This window comes from Morchella sextelata (assembly GCF_020137385.1).
Source record: "Morchella sextelata strain SCLS chromosome Unknown scls_13, whole genome shotgun sequence".
Taxonomy (NCBI): Eukaryota; Fungi; Ascomycota; class Pezizomycetes; order Pezizales; family Morchellaceae; genus Morchella; species Morchella sextelata.
In genome coordinates, this window is record NW_025408628.1 from 733,214 (window position 1) to 751,851 (window position 18,638).

The following is an 18,638-nucleotide window of genomic DNA, read 5'->3' on the forward strand; positions in this document are numbered from 1 at the left end:
GTACCTCTCATGGGTATGCCCTAACTCTCTTAGAGCAGCTATCCGCTCCATCAAGGACTTTGGCTTGGGGTTAAAAAGAGCCCAACTCATGCCTAGGTCCGGGAGGAGGGAGTTATGAATCTTATCATCCACCAACTGACCCTCATAGCCAGTCTTCCACATCAGCTGAATAATAGTATTCAGGAAGAGATCAATTCCTCCTCGGGCTGTGTGGGTAAGGGTATTCCAGCAAGGCGGTTGGCGGAGGCTTGATCAATTGAATTGTGGTATGCCTCATACCATCGGATCGCTGCCTCGCCTTCCATCAGATTGCCTGCATATCGGATCTTAACCTCCTCAGAGGTAAAGGACAGGCTCTCAATGGAGAACACATTCTCACATTGCCGGATAAAGGTTTCCACTTGCTCCGCCTTGCCCTGAAACTTAGAGGGTGGTGGCGCCTTTGGTTCTCGAGCTCTGGTGGAAGTAGAAGGGTGGGAGGTGGTCGGAGGTTGATACTGCTGGGACATCATTGCCAACAGATTCTTCTGTTGCTTCTCCAACTTCTTCTTAAGGTATCTCCGCCAATCTCTTCTATTACCACCTTCTGGTTCCGAGTCTGAGCTGTCAGAATTATCCGAATCTCCTGGAGCGGGAGCGCGGGCTGCTGGAGGTGGAGGGTTCTGATTTCCGCCACTTCCTCCCTGTGCCTGAGCTGGAGGGGGAGCGGCGGCCGCAGCAGGAGGGGCCACAGGTGCTACTGGTGCCGGGTTGCTGGCCAGTGGTGAGGTTGCTACTGGTTGAGCAGCCCCAGACATGGTGAACCTTCCCGGGTTCCTGGCTAGCGGACTGGGAGGTGCTCGGCCGGCACCTGAGAAGAACTCTCCTTCATAGTCAAAGGATCGGTCAGCTCCTCCAAGGAGTGGGTGTGTTCCACCGAAGCGGCTAGGTGGTAAGGGTGAAGCCCCCACCGCTGGCTGCACAATAGGGATAACTCTCCTAGTGGATCGGACCGGAAATGCTGCGAAGGGACTGGTCTTCCGCTGCATTGTTCTGGTGGCTGCCCTGGACGAGGACCTAGAGCCTGGATTTGGTGCCGGAGTTGCTGGTCTACCCACCACCAGTCTTCCTTCATCAAGGGCTCTCTGTATCTCGGCCACAAAGTCCGGTGGAGTAGCCGGGTTTGTCCACTCAATCTCCATGGCATCGGCATTCAGCTCATCCCTCTCCACATACTTCCGAAGTTCTTCCTGAACAGAGTTGACCTCCCTCCTCATGTACTCAAGAGCCTCTGCCATCAGAGCATTCTGTGCTGCCTGGCGCTCTTGTACAATGAGTAGGGCCTGACTGCCCCGGGTCAACTGATTCTGCAGGCTGTGTTGGAGGTAGGTCTGGAGCTCTGTGAAGAACTGTTGGACGGAGATCTCGTCGGTATCCTGCCAGGCAGGCTCACAGCCGGGAATGTAGGTCTGTAGAGCGGTCCTGGGTTTTTTGACAAGCTGTGTCTGCCCGGTGGCATCCAGCTGGAGGGGCACCGGCTGCCATTTAATCTGAAGGAGTGCATCTGGAGCCGAGAGGGCGGACATTTTGTATAGAGGAAGAATAATCTGAAGGTGATTTGAGCCTTAAAGATTATCTGTAACGGGGGTCCTTTCTAAGAGAAATAGATTTGTATAGAATAGAGACGGCCGTGCAAGATAGACAATCAGGTTGCAGATTTATTCAAAGATACTATCGCTAGAACTCAATAATCTTTAAGGGCTCTGCTACCGATAAGAACTTTGTTTTTTCTTTCTGATGAAGACTCGAGAGAATAGGACTGAAGGGCGAGAATGAACCTGAGTACTTATACTCCGAAGGCCTCTATTCTCTGCTCCTAACTCCTTTACTAAGTTCCGGTGGGCCCTCCCTCAGTACCGGAAACAATACCACCGCTACCCCGCTTTTCTCTAAGCGTCAGCAGGAGTTTCCGATACCCAAGGCAACCACCCTTAGTCAAAGCCTTTGTAACACCTGCAGCCTTGGTTACCACACAACCGAGGACCTGCATGAATGAGCTACCGCTCAGGTGTCAGCTTAATCATTGCTGTAGAGCTTTCATTTATTGTAGACTTCCCTAGCATAGTCCCTGCCTTTCGGCGGACTTACAATGCTCAGAGGATACAGAGGATCACCGGGCAATCAGAGCTTCACTCTGGCCGGTCTTCTAGTCACTGGCGAGGCATAGACTCGTCAGTCCTTGCTCCCATGAATAGATCCTCTTCCTAGCGCCCGGAATGTAGTTACTCTGACAGCTGGTAGCTAACCACACTGCCGGTACTTGCATATCACCGTGCAACTGGCTTCTAACAATAACTCTCAGCATGTAACCGGGCCCTGTGTGTACTCATACACCAGACAGTTGAAATGGCTCCGTTACAGAAGCGTAGGAACTGTCTGAGAATCCGTCGAGTGTTCTAGTATTCCCCTTCGGGTAGAACAAGTTCCAGTCTTTGGTTCCGTTGAGGTAACGGAGAGTTCGCTTGGCTGCTCGTAGGTGGTCCTCGGTTGGACATGAGGAGTACTGGGAGAGAGCGGTAACGGCATGGGTGATATCAGGTCTGGTAGCTATACTCGCGTACATCAGTGATCCTATTATGGATTGGTACTCAGTTGGTTTCTCGATTTGGTCTTCCGGTTCGCCTTTGTGAAGGTTGAGGTTCGGTTCGAGTGGTGTGCCAACTGGTTTGCAGTTACTCATTCCAAATTTATCCAGGATCTTGTTGATGTATGCGCGTTGTGATAGTGTGATACCGTTGTTGGTTACCGTTATTTCTATTCCCAGTATGAACTTCGAGTTACCGAGATCCGTACATTCGAAATCTGCCTTGAGTAGTTGTCTGATTTCTTTTCTGAATGGGGAGTCGGGTCCGAATATCATGATGTCATCTACATACACCGATATGTATAGATGGTGGTTCTTATGTATGAAGACACATGGGTCGAATTTGGCTGGGACGAATCCTTTCCGTTGAAGAGAGTCTGCTAGGCAAGCATACCATTCACGGGGTGATTGCTTTAGTCCGTATATGCATTTTCGAAGTTTACAAACCTTGTTGTCCTGCCTGTAGCCTTCAGGCAGTTCCATGTAGATTTCCTCCTTGAGTACACCATACAGGAAGGCTGACTTGACGTCCATTTGTTGTGGTATCCAACCGTTGTGTGCAGCTAGTGCCAGTAGGAGCCGTAGAGAATCATATCGTGCAACGGGGGCGAAGGTCTCATCGTAGTCTTGGTACTGTACTTGGGTGAAGCCTTTAGCAACGTACCTTGCTTTGTACCGCTCGATTGTTCCGTCCGCATTGTGTTTCACTTTGAATACCCATTTTCCTTTGACTACTGCTCGGTTGGATGGTCTGTTGACAATATCCCAGGTATGGGCTTTGTCAAGGGCGTCTTTCTCAGTCTGTATCGCCTTTTTCCATAGGTGTTGATCGTCGCTCTGCATAGCTTGATTGAAGGTGGAAGGTTCTGTTACGAGGTGTATATGGTAGTTCGGGGGGAGTTTGGATACGTCTTGATATTCCGTGTCTAACTCAGCCCTATAACGTCTGAAGTCTTCTTTGTATTGATCGATTAATTCTTGTTCAGTGGCTTTGTCTCCTGGGCCATTTTCTTTCACATCTTCGATATAACTTGTAAGTAACTTCTGTTGTTCTACTACCTTCTCGTCATACTCCTTCCTTCGCACTTCTATTTCAATTTCTCTATTTTTTCGCTGGCGTATTCGATCTGATCGTTTTGGAGGTTGTGGTGGTGTACCTTTGGGTGTCGTTGACACAAGTGGTTTTTCTTTGAAGCCTTTGAATGGTACGACTGGTGCTGGAATTTTTTTCCAGTTGTCTCTTGGGTCTCGCGGTTGTCCCATAGGTACGGCAGGTTGTTTTCCCTTGTCTGGTGTAGCCGGTGGTGGTTTTCTAACCAGTTCCGGTGATTCCGGGAACAATCCTGGCATTTCTGTACGGTTCTCTTCGATTGCATTTGACTCGGGTTCTGGATCAGACCTGTCTTCTGATTCGTATCCGTCGTCTGATGGTGCATTTGCCGTTTCTGGTTTCAGGCTGGGGATGAAGTCGAGTTCCACTGAGACTTCCCCTGATTCAGGAGGGGGGAATGTGACGTCCCGACTTTCAATTACCCTATGTTGTGTTCCTATCCAGATACGGTATATTTTATCACTGTCTGAGTATCCAACTATGATTCCTTCATACGCTCGGGGTGCTAGTTTGCTTCCTGCTGGCCTAGAGTTTTCTGGGATGTGGACATAGCATTTTTTACCGAATGGCTGAAGGTGTTGTATACTTGGCTTGGTTCCTTTCAGGGCTTCAAAGGGGGTCTTTCCCTTAAGCGTACTGTGAGGTAGCCTGTTTTTGAGGTAGACAGCTGTTGCGTATGCTTCTCCCCATAACGACTTAGGATGGTCCATGATCATGCACCTGACCATTGTGGTTACTGTCCTGTTGAATCGTTCTGCAACTCCATTAGATTCAGGAGTATATGGGGGAGTCTGTTCGTGAACTATTCCTTGTGAGTCGAAGTAGTTCGTTATGTCCTTGTTGATGTATTCACCGCCACCATCCGTTCTGAATCTCAGTATTGTTGTGCTATACTGTTTCTCGATCCTTGTAACGTAGTCCTTGATGGCCTTTTTTGCGTCTTCTTTCTGTTTCAGGAGGTATATCCATGCGAAGCGGGTGAAATCATCGATGAAGGACATATAGTACTGAGCTTTTCCTTGTGACTGTATACTGAACTTTCCAGATAGGTCTGAGTGGATTAGTTCGAATGGTCGTTTGGATCTAGTACTAATTGGTGCAGGTTTCTTGTGTACACTTTTTGATAGTGCACATTGACTGCAGTGGAAACTTTCTGGTTTGGGAGGCAGCCTTTGAATGTCGTGATACAAGTTTTCTAGTGTCGCAGGGTGGCCTAACGCTTGATGCCATTCATCGTAAGAGGTCAAACGAACTGTATTGCTAACTACTTGTACATTCCAAAGTCCCTTCTCCAATTTTGCCCAAATTATTCCTTTCTTTTCTTTTGTAACCAACTTGTTTCCTCCTCCTGACTCCGTTCTAAATCCCTTTTTGTCGAGCACGGTTTCGGAGACCAATCCCACATTTCCCAAGGTTGGGACCAACAGCACATCGGTGAGGATAATGGAAGATCTACTTCCATCGGGAAGGTGGCAGCTGAAACTAGCGCTTCCCATTCCGGTGACAGCGTGGTTGGTTCCATCAGCTGTTCGGACATTGCCGGTGTGAGGTCGGATGTTGATGAGTTGGTCTTGGAAGGGTGTGACGTGAGAGGTCGCTCCAGAATCAAGGATCCAAGTAAGGGGTTGGGAGATGTCGTGGCGTACCATACAGATAGTGGTTGTAGAGTCATTTACTACAACCGATGCCGAGTTGTCCTTTCTCCTTCCCTTTCTGTTCTTGTTCTGTTCTTTGAGCTTTCTGCATTCCGTGTACTCGTGGCCTTTGTAAGGCTGTCCCCTTTTCTTGCACCAGGTGCATTCCTTGTCGCTTGTGGTACTCCTGGTATGGAGTACCTTGTTCCCTGTTTGAGGGGCTACCTCATCCAGGTTCTGTAGTCGTTGGCGTACGTCTTCGTAGGTAACATCCTGTTTGGTTTGGATGTTGTCGACGACGTTGCTCATCGATTTGGGTAGCGAACTTAGGAGGAATGCCGCCATGGCTTCGTTGGATTTGGTGAGGGGTAGGAGAGCCTGAGCGAGTTTGTGGTCTGCGCTTTGGCATCTGGACTTGAGAGTATTCCAGTTCGCATCGAAGGTCGCGAGATGCTCGGTCAGTGATCCGCCTTCTTGCATCTTCGTGTCTAGGACGCGGCTGAGGAGGGTGATCGTGGTGTTGGGTGAGACACGATCGTAGAGGTCTTTGAGCGCCTTCCATGCGTAGAATGCATTTTCGGCGGAGACGACTGTTGGTTGTATTTCTTCGCATACAGCAGAGATGAGAAGGCTGTGCATTTGTTTACGAGCCTTCTTTATCTCGGTTTTGCTGAGTTCGGTGTCATTCTCGTCGGGGTTCTCGATGCTCAACGCTTCCCACCAGTCTACAGCGTCGAACGTTATCCTCCAGGCACTCGCCCAAGTTTGGTAGTTGGATTGCCCTTGTAGCTTAGGGAGTCCATCAAACTTGAGACGAATGTTACTGGTGGCTGTTGTCTCTGAGGGTTTGATCTCAGCAGCCTTGGATGAAGATTCTCCTTCTGAAGGCATGATGTTGTATGAAGTGTTGTTTGAGTTTAAGCGAGGTGGCGATGGTGTAGTGCGGATTCTATTTGGCAGAACCCGGGCTCATAACCTGTGAATTGGAGTGTGGGAGAATAGACGACTTGAGGAGGGTTTGAACACGTGACCTTTGTGAGGAATATGTTTATAGTGCAAAGAAGATACTATTGCGCCGCTGAGTTCCAGCGACAACTATGGGAGTTTCTTACTCCTTATATACAGATAGTTCTTAGTACCACGTGATCCCCTGATTACATAATCCTAGCGCTAAGCCTCCTTATTCCAACTATGAGTCATCCCTTATACATGAGTAATTACCATACATAACCGATGTCGCAATGCCATATTTTTACAAATACTACCCCCCAACCCTCAGGTCGGGTCAGAGTTCGGGAAGTACAAGACGGTAAAATGCAATGTAATTTGCACCGTTAATTGGTGATACATGTGAGAATACCTAATTAACTCCACATGTTGCTAGAAATACTGTAAAAAGCTATACCGCAACCAAGCAGCATGCTAATGAATCCCGCTGCAATCTCACCAACCTTTCTGGTACTGTATGTAGGTACATGTAGGTACATACTCGTGGTATGCAGACCCAGTCCAGTCCGGAAACGTCAAAAAATTACGAGTCTAATATGTACTGCCCTTAATTCTTTCGCAGGTTCGAGGCCTCTGATTGGTCGAGAGCGGAAACCCTGACCCTGACCTCTGCGTGGCAACGGGCTCACCCAAAATGCCACCCGGAATGTCAAATTCAACTGCGGCTTTATACTGGGGGGTATTGCGCACTATTATCAAAATAAAAAAAGACCCCAAGCGGTACCGTTTTGGGTGGTTATAGTATCTCTTCTTTCATACACAAAAAAAGAACAAAAAGTACTGTGCGGTTCCGGGACGAACTGGCACTACTCCCACCCCTGGGTCGAACCCTGGCCTTCTGTGATCGAAAGCAGGGCTAAACCTCGCGGTGTTCTTTGGCGAGGGTTAACCATTAGACCACTCGCCCATGTGTGTTGGTGGCTAGAAATGATATTTGTGCGCCAAGGATGGTTGGCTAGTAGATTGCACTGCATGTCTGATGTATGTACTCGCAGCAGGTAACAAGTACCCGAAAATGCACGTCCTAATCTGCAATTTCCATTGGAGTAGAAGTCAAAAATACACCAAAAACTTGCAGCTGCATATTCGGGTACTTCATGCCTGTCGCGAGTACATACATGTAGTTTGACCTGGTGTAGGGTTAGGGTTAAATGGATAATTGCTAGTCTGCTTGGTAGAGTAGGTACATGTATGCAGGCCCTCCTGAGTTCCTCATGCAATACAAAAGCGCGCCAAGGCCGTGATTTAGTGTGGTACATAATGCAATAGCCGTTCCTTTTAAAAACGTCATGATTCTGCTTTGTGTTTATTTGTCATATAATCTTACTATTGAAAGCAGACTCTTTCTGAAATTCGTTCCAAATGGGCCAGCGCGGTTTTTCTGGTTTTTCTGGTCCCATAGGTGCGCATTCGCCATTGATCCAGAAACAACTATAATTCGAGCCTCACTGCAATATCATGCATAATAGGGTTAGCGTTTACTGCTAAAAAAAAGTTGCCCCGCACACGCATACAGGTACCAGAGAGTAACTTCGATTTTTCCTCAACGTATCACAGTCAATCATACCAATCATGGCTCTGACTCAGACTTCTCTCGAGGCTTCGCTTCCTCTCATTGCTCGTGGTAAAGTGAGAGATGTATATGCATTATCAGATGATTCTATACTTTTCGTTGCGACTGACAGGATTTCTGCATACGATGTGGTTATGACGAATGTTGAGCCCCTCGCTCTAAGACTCCTCTATGAAAATGATTTACTGAATTATTTGGTGACAGGGTATTCCGAATAAAGGCAAATTACTCACTGCCCTCTCTGAATTCTGGTTTTCTGTCTTGTCGGATATTTGCCCAAACCACTTTATCTCCTCTTCTCTAGATGCTCTTCCAGAGTCAATTAAGCAATATGCAAACCAACTAAAGGACAGGAGCATGGTCGTAAAGAAGTTGAAGGTCTTTCCTGTAGAGGCCATTGTCCGGGGATACATTACCGGAAGCGCCTGGAAAGAATACAAAAAAGAAGGAACTGTTCATGGAATTAAGGTGAAGGAAGGACTTAAGGAGAGCGAAATGTTCGAGAAGCCATTGTTCACGCCTAGCACTAAGGCAGAACAAGGAGAACATGGTGAGCTAGAACTCCTCAACCAAAATTGCCTCCCTCTTAACCAGCTAATAGATTTGATTCTTTAGATGAAAATATTCACCCAGACAGAGGTATAATCTTATCAATTTGGGACTCACATAATTCTCAGTGGTTTCTTTCTAATGCAAATTAGTGGCTGAACTGGTTGGTGAAAAATACGCAAAGCAGATCGAAGAGCTTGCTTTGGCTCTGTACACAAAGGTATTCCGAGTCTCGTATTATAATATTTAATGAATTCTTACCAATATAACCAGGCCCGAGATTACGCGGCCGAACGTGGGATTATCATCGCTGATACTAAGTTTGAATTTGGGCTTGACGAGAATGATCGAGTAGTCTTAGTTGACGAAGTCCTTACTCCTGGTCAGTATCTCTTTTTCAGCATTTTCAGAAAGGCTTTTGTTTAATAGTAGTAATACAGACTCTTCTCGGTTCTGGCTCGCCTCCAAGTACGAAGTTGGTAAAGGCCAAGAAAGCTATGACAAACAGTACCTTCGCGATTGGTTAACCAGTAATGGGGTTAATGGGAAGCCTGGTATTGAGATGCCGGCGGATGTGGCTAAGAATACTAGCCTCAAGTATCTAGAGGCGTACGAGCTGTTGACTGGAAAGAAATGGAGTTCTGTTTAATGACATGTACCACAATCACTTTACTTTACCATAGCAATGGCATATCCAGTTAAGGCAAATAATGAAACATCAAACTATGATTGTCAGGCAGTTAAACTAACATGGTAGCTACTCTACTTCGCTATTTGTACAATCATTCCGAATTACATGGCCAAGACTAGTCAATATCTGTTATCATTTTTGGTGATTTGTGTACTTGCCAATGTGGTTTAGGCATGGGAACACTGTCTGCATGATTGGTTGCCTAGTGTATGTCAGTAAAATATGCTTCAAATCTTTTCAGAAGATGTACCCATATTCTATCGATGCAAAGCTCGAAGGGCCCTGGGATACGGTCAATCAACCCGATACCAATAGTTCGGACCTTCTCCCTAAGCATCTCTCCTTGCGGTTCGGTCACTCGGCCATGATTTGTCCTTACAAACTCATTGGTCGGAATCTGGTTTAGATATTGTCAGCCTAATCAACCCAAAGGGAAATCGCCGGAAGCACATACATGGATAACCTCCCACTCTCCCGGAGTTTTAGAAAACAGCCTGTGCTGATGAAGATCTGATTCTACTATTGACTCCGTCTGTATATTGATAAAATACTTAGACCCATCGCTCTTTATTCTTAGTGCCAAGAAGGCATAAGGGTCGATGTTCCAGTACGGCCTGCCAAACAGGGACCGCCCACGCTCAACAGTGCGCCATGCAGCATACCCAGACCGTTGAACATTTGGCCTGTCTGGAGGGAGCTCGATCGAGACGTTTCCGTGAAAACGGCCATAAAATTGTTTCTCCTCCCCTTCTTTGGCTGGGAATGGCTCAAGATCCATCTTAACCTTAGAGAACCCGCCTATATCGGCGTCGGAGAATGTAACGATCCCATCTAAGGAGGATGGATGGCGGAAGGAGTGAATCTCCATATCATCGAAGTTCCCAGTCACTCCCTGCATGCTAAATACTGTGGCCCGTGAGGTTAGATGGTTTTAATTGGGAAAAAGGAATTCCTTTGGTATCGATAGCTATCAACCCGGTGACGTACCTTTGTGAGTGCCGGACTTGAACTCATCAAACGTTCGTTTGAGGAAGCCCCCTCGTTGGAGAAGCTTAAGAGCGGGCCTCATCTTCGGTAACCAATTGAACTTCTCTCGATTGTTGGGTGTATATTTGAGTTGTTAGAGTTGCGTGTGCGTGTGAATCCTGAAGTTGCGCAATGAGGCTCAGCAACAAAGATGTCACCGTTGCGCCACAATTTGGTTGTACTCTAAAATAATTGGTTACTCTAGCTACTAAACCAGATCTAGTAGATCTAATCACAACAATCAGTATCATAAACGCAGGTCTGAGAAAACTTGATTTGTGGGCCAGGACTTAACAAAATAACCAATGAAACTAGGAAATCCGACGAAAGCGCTACCACCAAATATGGGAAGCAAGTGGGAATATGTAGATAGGCCAATCCGCCCCCCCCCTTCCCTTCCCCAGCGAGCGCCCCTCAGCGAGCATCCACCAAAATTTTGGTGGGTAAGTACTAACCCCACACCCACCCCCTACTTAGCAGCAAGCTGCTCACCAGTAAAGCATGGAAGTTGAGGGGTTGGGGACGAGCCTAGGTAAGTACGTACAAATTACTCCCATATGCACATGTATGAGTCAACTAATTTGAAAATTTAATCATGAACTCCTCTAGATAGAAGATATATAACCAGGTATTAGTTAGACTGCAAGGCGCTAGTTAGAGACAATAGCGAGTACTTAGAAGAGGCAACTGTAGTTAGTATCACGTGATGATACATGATGGATAGTTGTAGCTAGATCATGGCGTGGCGACAGTGTGTCATCACTGTATAGGATAAAGGAAGAGGGGTCGTCTACCGAGACTTCTCCTCTCATCATCAATAAAGATAGATTAAAACCTATTACATGGACCCACTATACATGCGAGTATAATTCCTTCTAATCTTTGTGAAGTACATACGAAGTATTAACACCGTTAGTCGTAATTTCTACCGGCAAAGATGCCTCTAGGGCTCCGAGCTTCTACACTCTCAATCTAAGCTTCTGGTTCTAAATAAGAAGCTAGGATTTCAACGGGTTTTCATCCTGATACTACTTATGAAAAGTTAATTAGAAGAGCACAGATCAATTCAATGTCTAATGTTGCTGCCTGTTGCTATAGAGTAACTTCTATATATATGGCGAACATGCATTGTAGCCAAGATTTCAAAACACCTAGTTCATATATTCCTCAAAAGTGAATTTAAAGCCCTCGGGCTAAGATCCTAATATTAATTCGTAAGGGGTCCTGTATAGGATAAATCTGGTGTCCCCCTATCCTTCGTTTTCTCTGCCCCAGTAACGCAAACGTTGGCCGGCGGAAAATAGTATACTACATGTAGTAGTAGCCGGGGAGGGTGCACGCTAATACATTCATATAATCCAGTGCATAATAGACACCAAATCTTCGTACGCGGTGTTCTCTCCGACTTCTTGCATAATAGATCTCCTATATATCGCACGCAAATGGATATAAGCTTGAATTGAGTCATTCTTTCCTGCGAATGTTAAAAGTAGCGTTATAATAATAAAGTACGCACGTAATGATTGACAAACGAGATTCTTGAGGTGAATTCCAACGGTATGTAGGCAAGTTAAATAAGGAAGAATCATAGAGTTAATTAAAAAATAGGTGAACCGATCTTTGGATAATTATCACTCTAGGGTTTGAATGCGAAGGTCATGGCGATTGAAGCTGCTTAGTGAATAAGATACTTATCGCGATCGCGATCGATTTAATGCGATGGTAAACCACATCTACATGTACTTAAGTTTACGGTATCAATTATCCGGCGTAAACGTACATATACGTACTATAATCAAATCAATTACTGTAATCAAATGTCGGAGTCGAGTGATGGTTCATGATTTTATACGTCAGCACGGGCGTTGTGCTCACCTCACCAATACTGCTTACCTAATATTTCCACCCAGTTTAAGAGAGGTTTCGTGCTAAGTTTTACTTAACAAGAGGCATTTAATTCTAGCACTGTGAGAAGTCATAGTGGTTAGAATACACTTCGATTGTGTTATGGTCTTCTATTTGAGTTCTTGAGCCGAGAATTAGAGAATACTACGTATTTCTATGTAATCCTAAAGAATATTCGGATAAAGTACATGTAGTACCTACATGATATACTCTAGTTCCTCTAATCATTACTATCGAGTCAATATATATTTGCTTACAAGTAAATAATTTCATTTACACGGCAGTACGTTCTTTGATACATACATGTACATATGTATACCGTTATCAATATATCGCACATCCCGAAACTTCAAACCCCCGTGCACTGGAAATTTGGTGATCGGTTCTTGGTACTTTGTTCAAGACCTATGTAGAGATCCAATATCGCTTCCATAGAATCGATTGCACAAGCTGTACGAGTTACCCATACCTAGAAAATGGAGAGATAGACCTACTCTCCTCCTCCAATACGCAATGTGAGGTATGGCAGCAAGGTATTTCAGGGTTAAGCTTATGGTTGGACCTCGGCCGCGCATTGAGTATATAATTAATTAGATAATTTCCACTAGCGGTCTGGCGCCGTAAAGAGTGCAGATGTCTGTAATTGAAAAAAGGATCCATACTCATGGTATTGCATATAGGTACATGTATTTACAATTCGAGTTTCCAGCTCCTTGCCGAATCTATGGCATTGCACAATGCGGTATCCACGATGCCGCATTCCAGACTTCAATGAAGCTTTGTCGGCATGCCTTGGTCCGTTCGTTGCGCCCCTGGCATGGGGAACCTTGGCACTTCCCTACCCATGGCCACGCAGCACGCTACCTGAGGAACCGCTCGCCAATTTCCCTGGCACTGAAGATTGATGTATGTAGGGCCCCTGGACGAGACCGTTTTGCAACCACCTCTTCTTTTCATAGATCTGGTGGCATCTCAAGGGGCGGTACATACATGTAGTTATGGTACTGTACTCCAGCTCGCATGGGAGCCCGCAGAGTTCCATTTCCTGATGAGGTACCAATGTCCATTTCATGACATGACTCGAGCTGTTCTAACGGGCATCGCATCTAAGACGGATGAGATCTATCTCTCTGAATCGTGGAAAAGAAACCCCGTGCATGCATATCGACTTCCTGAGCCGGCCAACCACCAGTTTCCGATCCGCGTTGCAACGTTAGTCCCTCATCCGCCCTGTTAGAGAGCGCGACAAACCCCTGTTTCGTGCTGCCCAAAGAGCGGTGGATCTCGACGCGCCTAACTCTGGGGGAACTGTTTAGTCTATCTTGAGTAACACATTGAACCAGTCCCACCATAGACAAGTTAAACCTGGCCATGCACTATTTACCACCACCTCCCCCCTGGTCCCCTTTTCTCTCACAAAGATCCTGTCAACCTTCGTTTTATGGTGGTCTTTCTCTTTTGTGTTCTTCACTTACATATCGCTCTTTCCTCGAAATTCCTTGTCGTTCCTTGTACCAATACACCATATCCCGCTTATTGAACTCGGGAAAAACTTAATCTTTTTTTACTTTTTTATTTTTTTTTATTTTACCTACAAGCAAAACTTCGCATATGCCTATTGAGTACTGCTATCTTCAATACTCTTCAGGTGTCTAATACCTATTTTCTCTTTGTTTAGTGTGGTGTTGCATCTTTGGCATAGTATCGGCCATCACCTCTTTGGTTTCTATTCCGTATCAACTTCCTAGGGAAAGTGTAATCCTTCCATAAACTTCGGGATACTTTCTTTTCTCAATCAATTTCTTTTCTCCAATTCCAAACTATAACTTTCACGATCATTTGGGCAACTGGATTTGCTCTTTTTAGACCTCCACCTTCAGCTCCTCGATGCGGTTATCATCAGCCCTTCTTCTTTCAGTGGCTGCGATTGTGTTCGCCTTCCAACCTGTTACAGAATCAGACGAGGTCATACCATCAAGTAATTCACAATGGAGGCCATTATCTGGGCTAGAGACGAAAAGAAGTGCCCCTGCTGCAGTACATAGCTTACAGTTGAGGCGGCAACCCGATGTTGTAAGTTTGCTCTCTTTCTTTTTCTCTAGCCTTTTAAATGAGTGTTATATCCAATTCGAGGTTTTGTTACTGATAAGATTATGTAGGACAACGGCCTTCATCCTGAGATTAGAAGCATACAAGCCGCGAATAGGGTGACGAAAAAGTTTAGACGAAGGGGACTTGAGGGACCGAGTGTGGATGGGGAAGAGGTCATCCGGCAACTGGAGCAGTCTCTGGAACGACGAAGGCTTTTATCGAAACGACAGAGTTCAGGAATAGTTGTCACAGAGAGTGGCCGGGCTACAGCTACGGGTGGAATAATACCTGCGGAAACACCAAGAACGCCTGACTCCATGGGTGTTGGTCAAGATGGAACCGACGTGTGTGAGTTTTCTTTACGCCGTTTTAGGGGGGAATATAATTATTAATGACCGAAGTATGAAAACAGCCTATTTTTCGGAAGTGATGTTTGGTTCTGAAAACAAAACTTTTATCTTGGTAATTGATACCGGAAGCTCCGATACTTGGATTCCCTCTAGCAAATGCACATCGGAAGCATGTAAAATCCATTCCACTTTCGGACCAGACGACTCAGACACGTTGAAGACCACCCAAAAGACTTTCGACATCAAATATGGTAGTGGTGACGTTATGGGCACCGTTGTTACCGACTCAGTCAAGTTTGCTGGTTTTGAATTATCACTTTCATTTGGTCTTGCATCGGTGGTCTCAGAAGACTTTGTTAATTTCCCTATTGATGGTATTCTAGGCCTTGGGTTTAGTGATGGGAGTCAACAGAAGGTTCCTACAATCATGGACGAGTTGGTGGATAAAGGGTTAATTAAGTCGAAGTTGTTTGGGATTGCGTTGAGTAGGCATGGAGACAAAGTGAATGACGGTGTCATTAACTTCGGAGGTATAGACTCTGGGCTGTTTGAGGGTGATTTGACATTCACACCATCTGTCTCAGACCAAGGATTATGGGAGCTGAAGTTGGATGACGTGAGTGTTGATGGAAATACGCTAGGACTTACTGGGAAGACTACTATTATCGATACGGGTACCTCCTTGGTAATAATTTTCGTCCCCAAAACTTTCTCTCAATTCATATCTAATCGAAACTGTTCTTATATTATAGCTTCTCGTTCCGCCTCAAGATGCCCTGAGCATTCACTCTATAATCCCAGGGGCAGTGGTTAGCGGGGAAACATTTGCGATTCCTTGCGACACAGATGCCACCATCGAATTCACCTTCAGTGGAGTTACATACAAGGTCAAACCTATTGACTATGTTGGGACCGAGGTAGATCTCGAAAACATGTGCCTCTCTTTAATCATATCACGTCAAATTCTTGGAAAGGACACCTGGATTCTGGGGGACGTATTTCTCAAGAATGTTTATTCTGTGTTTGACCTGCAAAATAATCGTATTGGTTTTGCACCGAGACAAAAGCTAGACGATAGCTCCGCAGCAACGTCCACAGCAACTGGCAGCACGTCCCTTGAAAATGCCCCAGCACCGACAACCTCAGGATCGTCCTCGAATTCCAACGCGTCTCCAGGTGGTGATGCAACTCCGTTCGGATCAAGTGCACCACAATTTATGCCTCAATCTTTTTTCATATTTTTAGCACTGCCTTGCATATTAGCCCTAACGGCTGTATTTTTGTGATTTCTCCCTTTTTGTTCTTGTAGTCAGTTATGAGAGGATTAACCCATAGTTCCTACCTTATTGGCACAGCTTCTGAGGTTATTCTACTAAACATATTATATCATTTCTTTTGTCTCTGTTGATATACCAGGCGCGAGGGGAAATTCGGGCATATGGGTTCCCATTCTTCATTATTATTTTCTTGTTTCGTTAAATTCGGATCACATGGGCGGTTTGATTTCTTCCTTGGTATGTGGAATATTTAGAAGGCTCCGTGGTGATTCGAGGGGTGGTTTCAGGGCGGTTTTAGGGACAATTTAGTTTAAAGTCAATAGTAAAAAATACATAGTTAAGCGATATTTATCGAGTGATTTTTGGTGGAAAGAGAGTAAAACCGCGACAGCAGTTGACTAAGCGCAACATCCCTGTAGCTGCTGCACAGAGGCCACGGAACGACGTCCCTTTAGACTTTTGAACCCCCTCCAAAGCATCGCCGTTGTTTCTCAATATCGAATATTCCCCACCCCACTAAATCAACCACTATATCTCAATTCTTCATCCTTTGAGTAGCTTGAATATTTTCCGATGGTACAGCTCCTGCCTTGTTTCTAGGTTCGTCTTGAATGTAATTCTAACTGGACGTCTATGCTTTATAGGTTGTACTCGCAGCTTCAATCTGCACCCGAGGGGGCAAGCCCGTGCTTTCGCGCCAATTCCGCGAGTGAGCCTATCCTGAAGTTTGAAGAGATTTCTGAGGGTGATGAAGCTGATCTGGGATGATAGGATGCCTCGTTCTCGTATCGAAGGTCTCCTCGCATCATTCCCGAAACTCACTGATACAGGTACTCAGCACACTACCATAGAGACGGAAAATGTTCGCTATGTCTACCAGCTTCTTGTGGGTTCAATCAAACGTCCATACCAAAATTACGGCTAACACAGTTTCTAGGACGAGCTTTACCTTGTCCTCATAACCAACAAACAGTCCAATATTCTGCAGGACATCGACTCACTGCATCTATTCGCCCAGGTCGTGTCCTCGATCTGCAAATCACTTGATGAACGAGAGATACTGAAGAACTCATTTGAGCTTTTGAGCGCATTCGATGAGGTTGTCTCGTTGGGCTATAGGGAGAATTTGGGTCTACAGCAGATAAAGACCTTCTTAGAGATGGAGAGCCACGAGGAGAGGATCCAGGAGATTATTGCCAGGGTGTGTTGCCTTATCTGGAAAGGCCTAAAGAGTGGATGTAGGATGTGGGGAACAGAAAAATACTGATTGAGAATCTATGTAGAACAAAGAGTTTGAAGCTACCGAGGAGCGGAAACGCAAGGCTAAACAGCTCGATCTCCAACGGAAGGAAATGTCTCGTAATGCTTCTGGAATTGGTTCTGGAGGAATGGGTTCATCTGGTCGTTCTTCAACCCCACGCGCCCCGCAATTTCCGACTTACAACCCCCCCTCAAAGTCTACGACGGATTCTTACGACTCATACGAGGCTGAGAAGAAAAAGACTTTTTCGTCAGCACCCAAGGGCAAAGGTATGCAGCTTGGACGCAAGTCAAAAACGACGGATATGTTCGAGCGTGTCCGCGGGGATCTTGGTGCCGATGCCGAGGAACGCGCGCCTCTGGTCTCGTCGACACCAGCCCAAGATGTTGTATCCCCATCAAGGGCCAGCTTTTCGGGCGATCGGAAAGCAGTTCAGATCATCATTTCAGAGCAGATATCCGCCTCTCTCAACCGTGAAGGTGGCGCCAAGAGCTTTGAAGTCAAAGGTGACCTGCAGCTTCGGATTATGGACCCTGCACTCTCCAAGGTGAAACTCAGTGTCACAGCCGAAAATGCGGACGCTCAGTTCCGCACCCACCCCAAAGTTGACAAGGGCTTGTTCTCGTCACAGTCCATCATCCAGCTTAAGGATCAAGGGCAGGGCTTCCCGGTGAATCAACAGATTGGCGTTCTCCGTTGGCGTACTACAACCGGTGATGCACCTTTGGCTTTTACTATATGGGTTAACCAGGGTCCCAGTGCTGGTAAATACAATGTCACGGTGGAATATGAGCTCGCTGGAGAGGATACGCTTCGTGATGTTATCATCAATATTCCATTCCGCCGTGATGAACCAACTGTGACTACTATGGACGAGGTCTACGAAGTTTCGGGTGATAGTTTAGATTGGACAATTCCATCTATCAGCGAGGATAATTCTACCGGAAGTTTTGAGTTTGAGGCGGAAGCAGATGAGGATAACGAGTTTTTCCCGATGACTGTCAAGTTTAGAAAGGAGAGCCCAATTGTGCCTGTTGATGTAAGTGTTCAAACAATAATTAGTCAACCAATTAAACGTTTTAGGAGGGTAAATATCCATGAATGGCTACTGACAAATTGTAGGTTCACGAAGTTACATTGACAGAGATGAGTGAGAGTCTGGACTTTTCCAAGGACGTGAAAGTCGTTGCTGAAAATTACGTTATTTCTTAGACGGGTAGTTTTAGACGATATTGAATGGATGTTATACTTTTACTGTTTTTATATTAGTTCTTTACTAAACTATCCCAGGTCAGAGGGTGGTCCTTTTTTCTTTCTTTTCTTTGCCAAATAATGTTTCATGATTTGCTTCTCATGGTCGTTTGATGCGTCCTATGTTCGCCGTAGATTTGAGAAGGCTCCTTTTGTCGTGGCTAGAAAAATAGTTATCGCCGTCACATGGACTTGCCCTTTCACATCATTTTGGCATGGGAGCTTTGATGTGTAAAGCTTGTCGTGTAAGGCGCTGGTGTTAAACTGAGAGTCGAGGGAGTAGAAAAT

General features: G+C 45.7%; 5 protein-coding genes across 5 annotated transcripts; 2 read left to right on the plus strand and 3 right to left on the minus strand.

The window, feature by feature from the left end:
• Positions 1–179: 179 nt before the first annotated feature.
• On the minus strand, positions 180–1,565 carry H6S33_002585 (uncharacterized protein; the record flags this gene model as incomplete). The annotated part of the gene is made up of 1 exon (XM_044833938.1): positions 180–1,565. One exon carries the CDS (start codon positions 1,563–1,565, stop codon positions 180–182), a length of 1,386 nt encoding a protein of 461 aa, XP_044692746.1.
• An 800-nt stretch (positions 1,566–2,365) lies between these two features.
• On the minus strand, positions 2,366–6,259 carry H6S33_002586 (uncharacterized protein; the record flags this gene model as incomplete). Its single annotated transcript, XM_044833939.1, has 1 exon — positions 2,366–6,259. The coding sequence occupies one exon, from the start codon at positions 6,257–6,259 to the stop codon at positions 2,366–2,368; it is 3,894 nt and encodes a 1,297-aa protein (XP_044692747.1).
• A 1,689-nt stretch (positions 6,260–7,948) lies between these two features.
• On the plus strand, positions 7,949–9,147 carry H6S33_002587 (uncharacterized protein; the record flags this gene model as incomplete). The annotated part of the gene is made up of 6 exons (XM_044833940.1): positions 7,949–8,092; positions 8,154–8,499; positions 8,565–8,588; positions 8,651–8,718; positions 8,772–8,880; positions 8,939–9,147. The coding sequence occupies 6 exons, from the start codon at positions 7,949–7,951 to the stop codon at positions 9,145–9,147; spliced, it is 900 nt and encodes a 299-aa protein (XP_044692748.1).
• Positions 9,148–9,304: 157 nt separating this feature from the next.
• On the minus strand, positions 9,305–10,258 carry H6S33_002588 (uncharacterized protein; the record flags this gene model as incomplete). Its single annotated transcript, XM_044833941.1, has 4 exons — positions 9,305–9,391; positions 9,440–9,586; positions 9,644–10,095; positions 10,177–10,258. The coding sequence occupies 4 exons, from the start codon at positions 10,256–10,258 to the stop codon at positions 9,305–9,307; spliced, it is 768 nt and encodes a 255-aa protein (XP_044692749.1).
• A 3,749-nt stretch (positions 10,259–14,007) lies between these two features.
• Positions 14,008–18,311, plus strand: H6S33_002589 (uncharacterized protein; the record flags this gene model as incomplete). The annotated part of the gene is made up of 8 exons (XM_044833943.1): positions 14,008–14,193; positions 14,280–14,559; positions 14,624–15,246; positions 15,314–15,753; positions 16,610–16,724; positions 16,776–17,039; positions 17,122–18,138; positions 18,222–18,311. The coding sequence occupies 8 exons, from the start codon at positions 14,008–14,010 to the stop codon at positions 18,309–18,311; spliced, it is 3,015 nt and encodes a 1,004-aa protein (XP_044692750.1).
• Between the last annotated feature and the right edge of the window lie 327 nt (positions 18,312–18,638).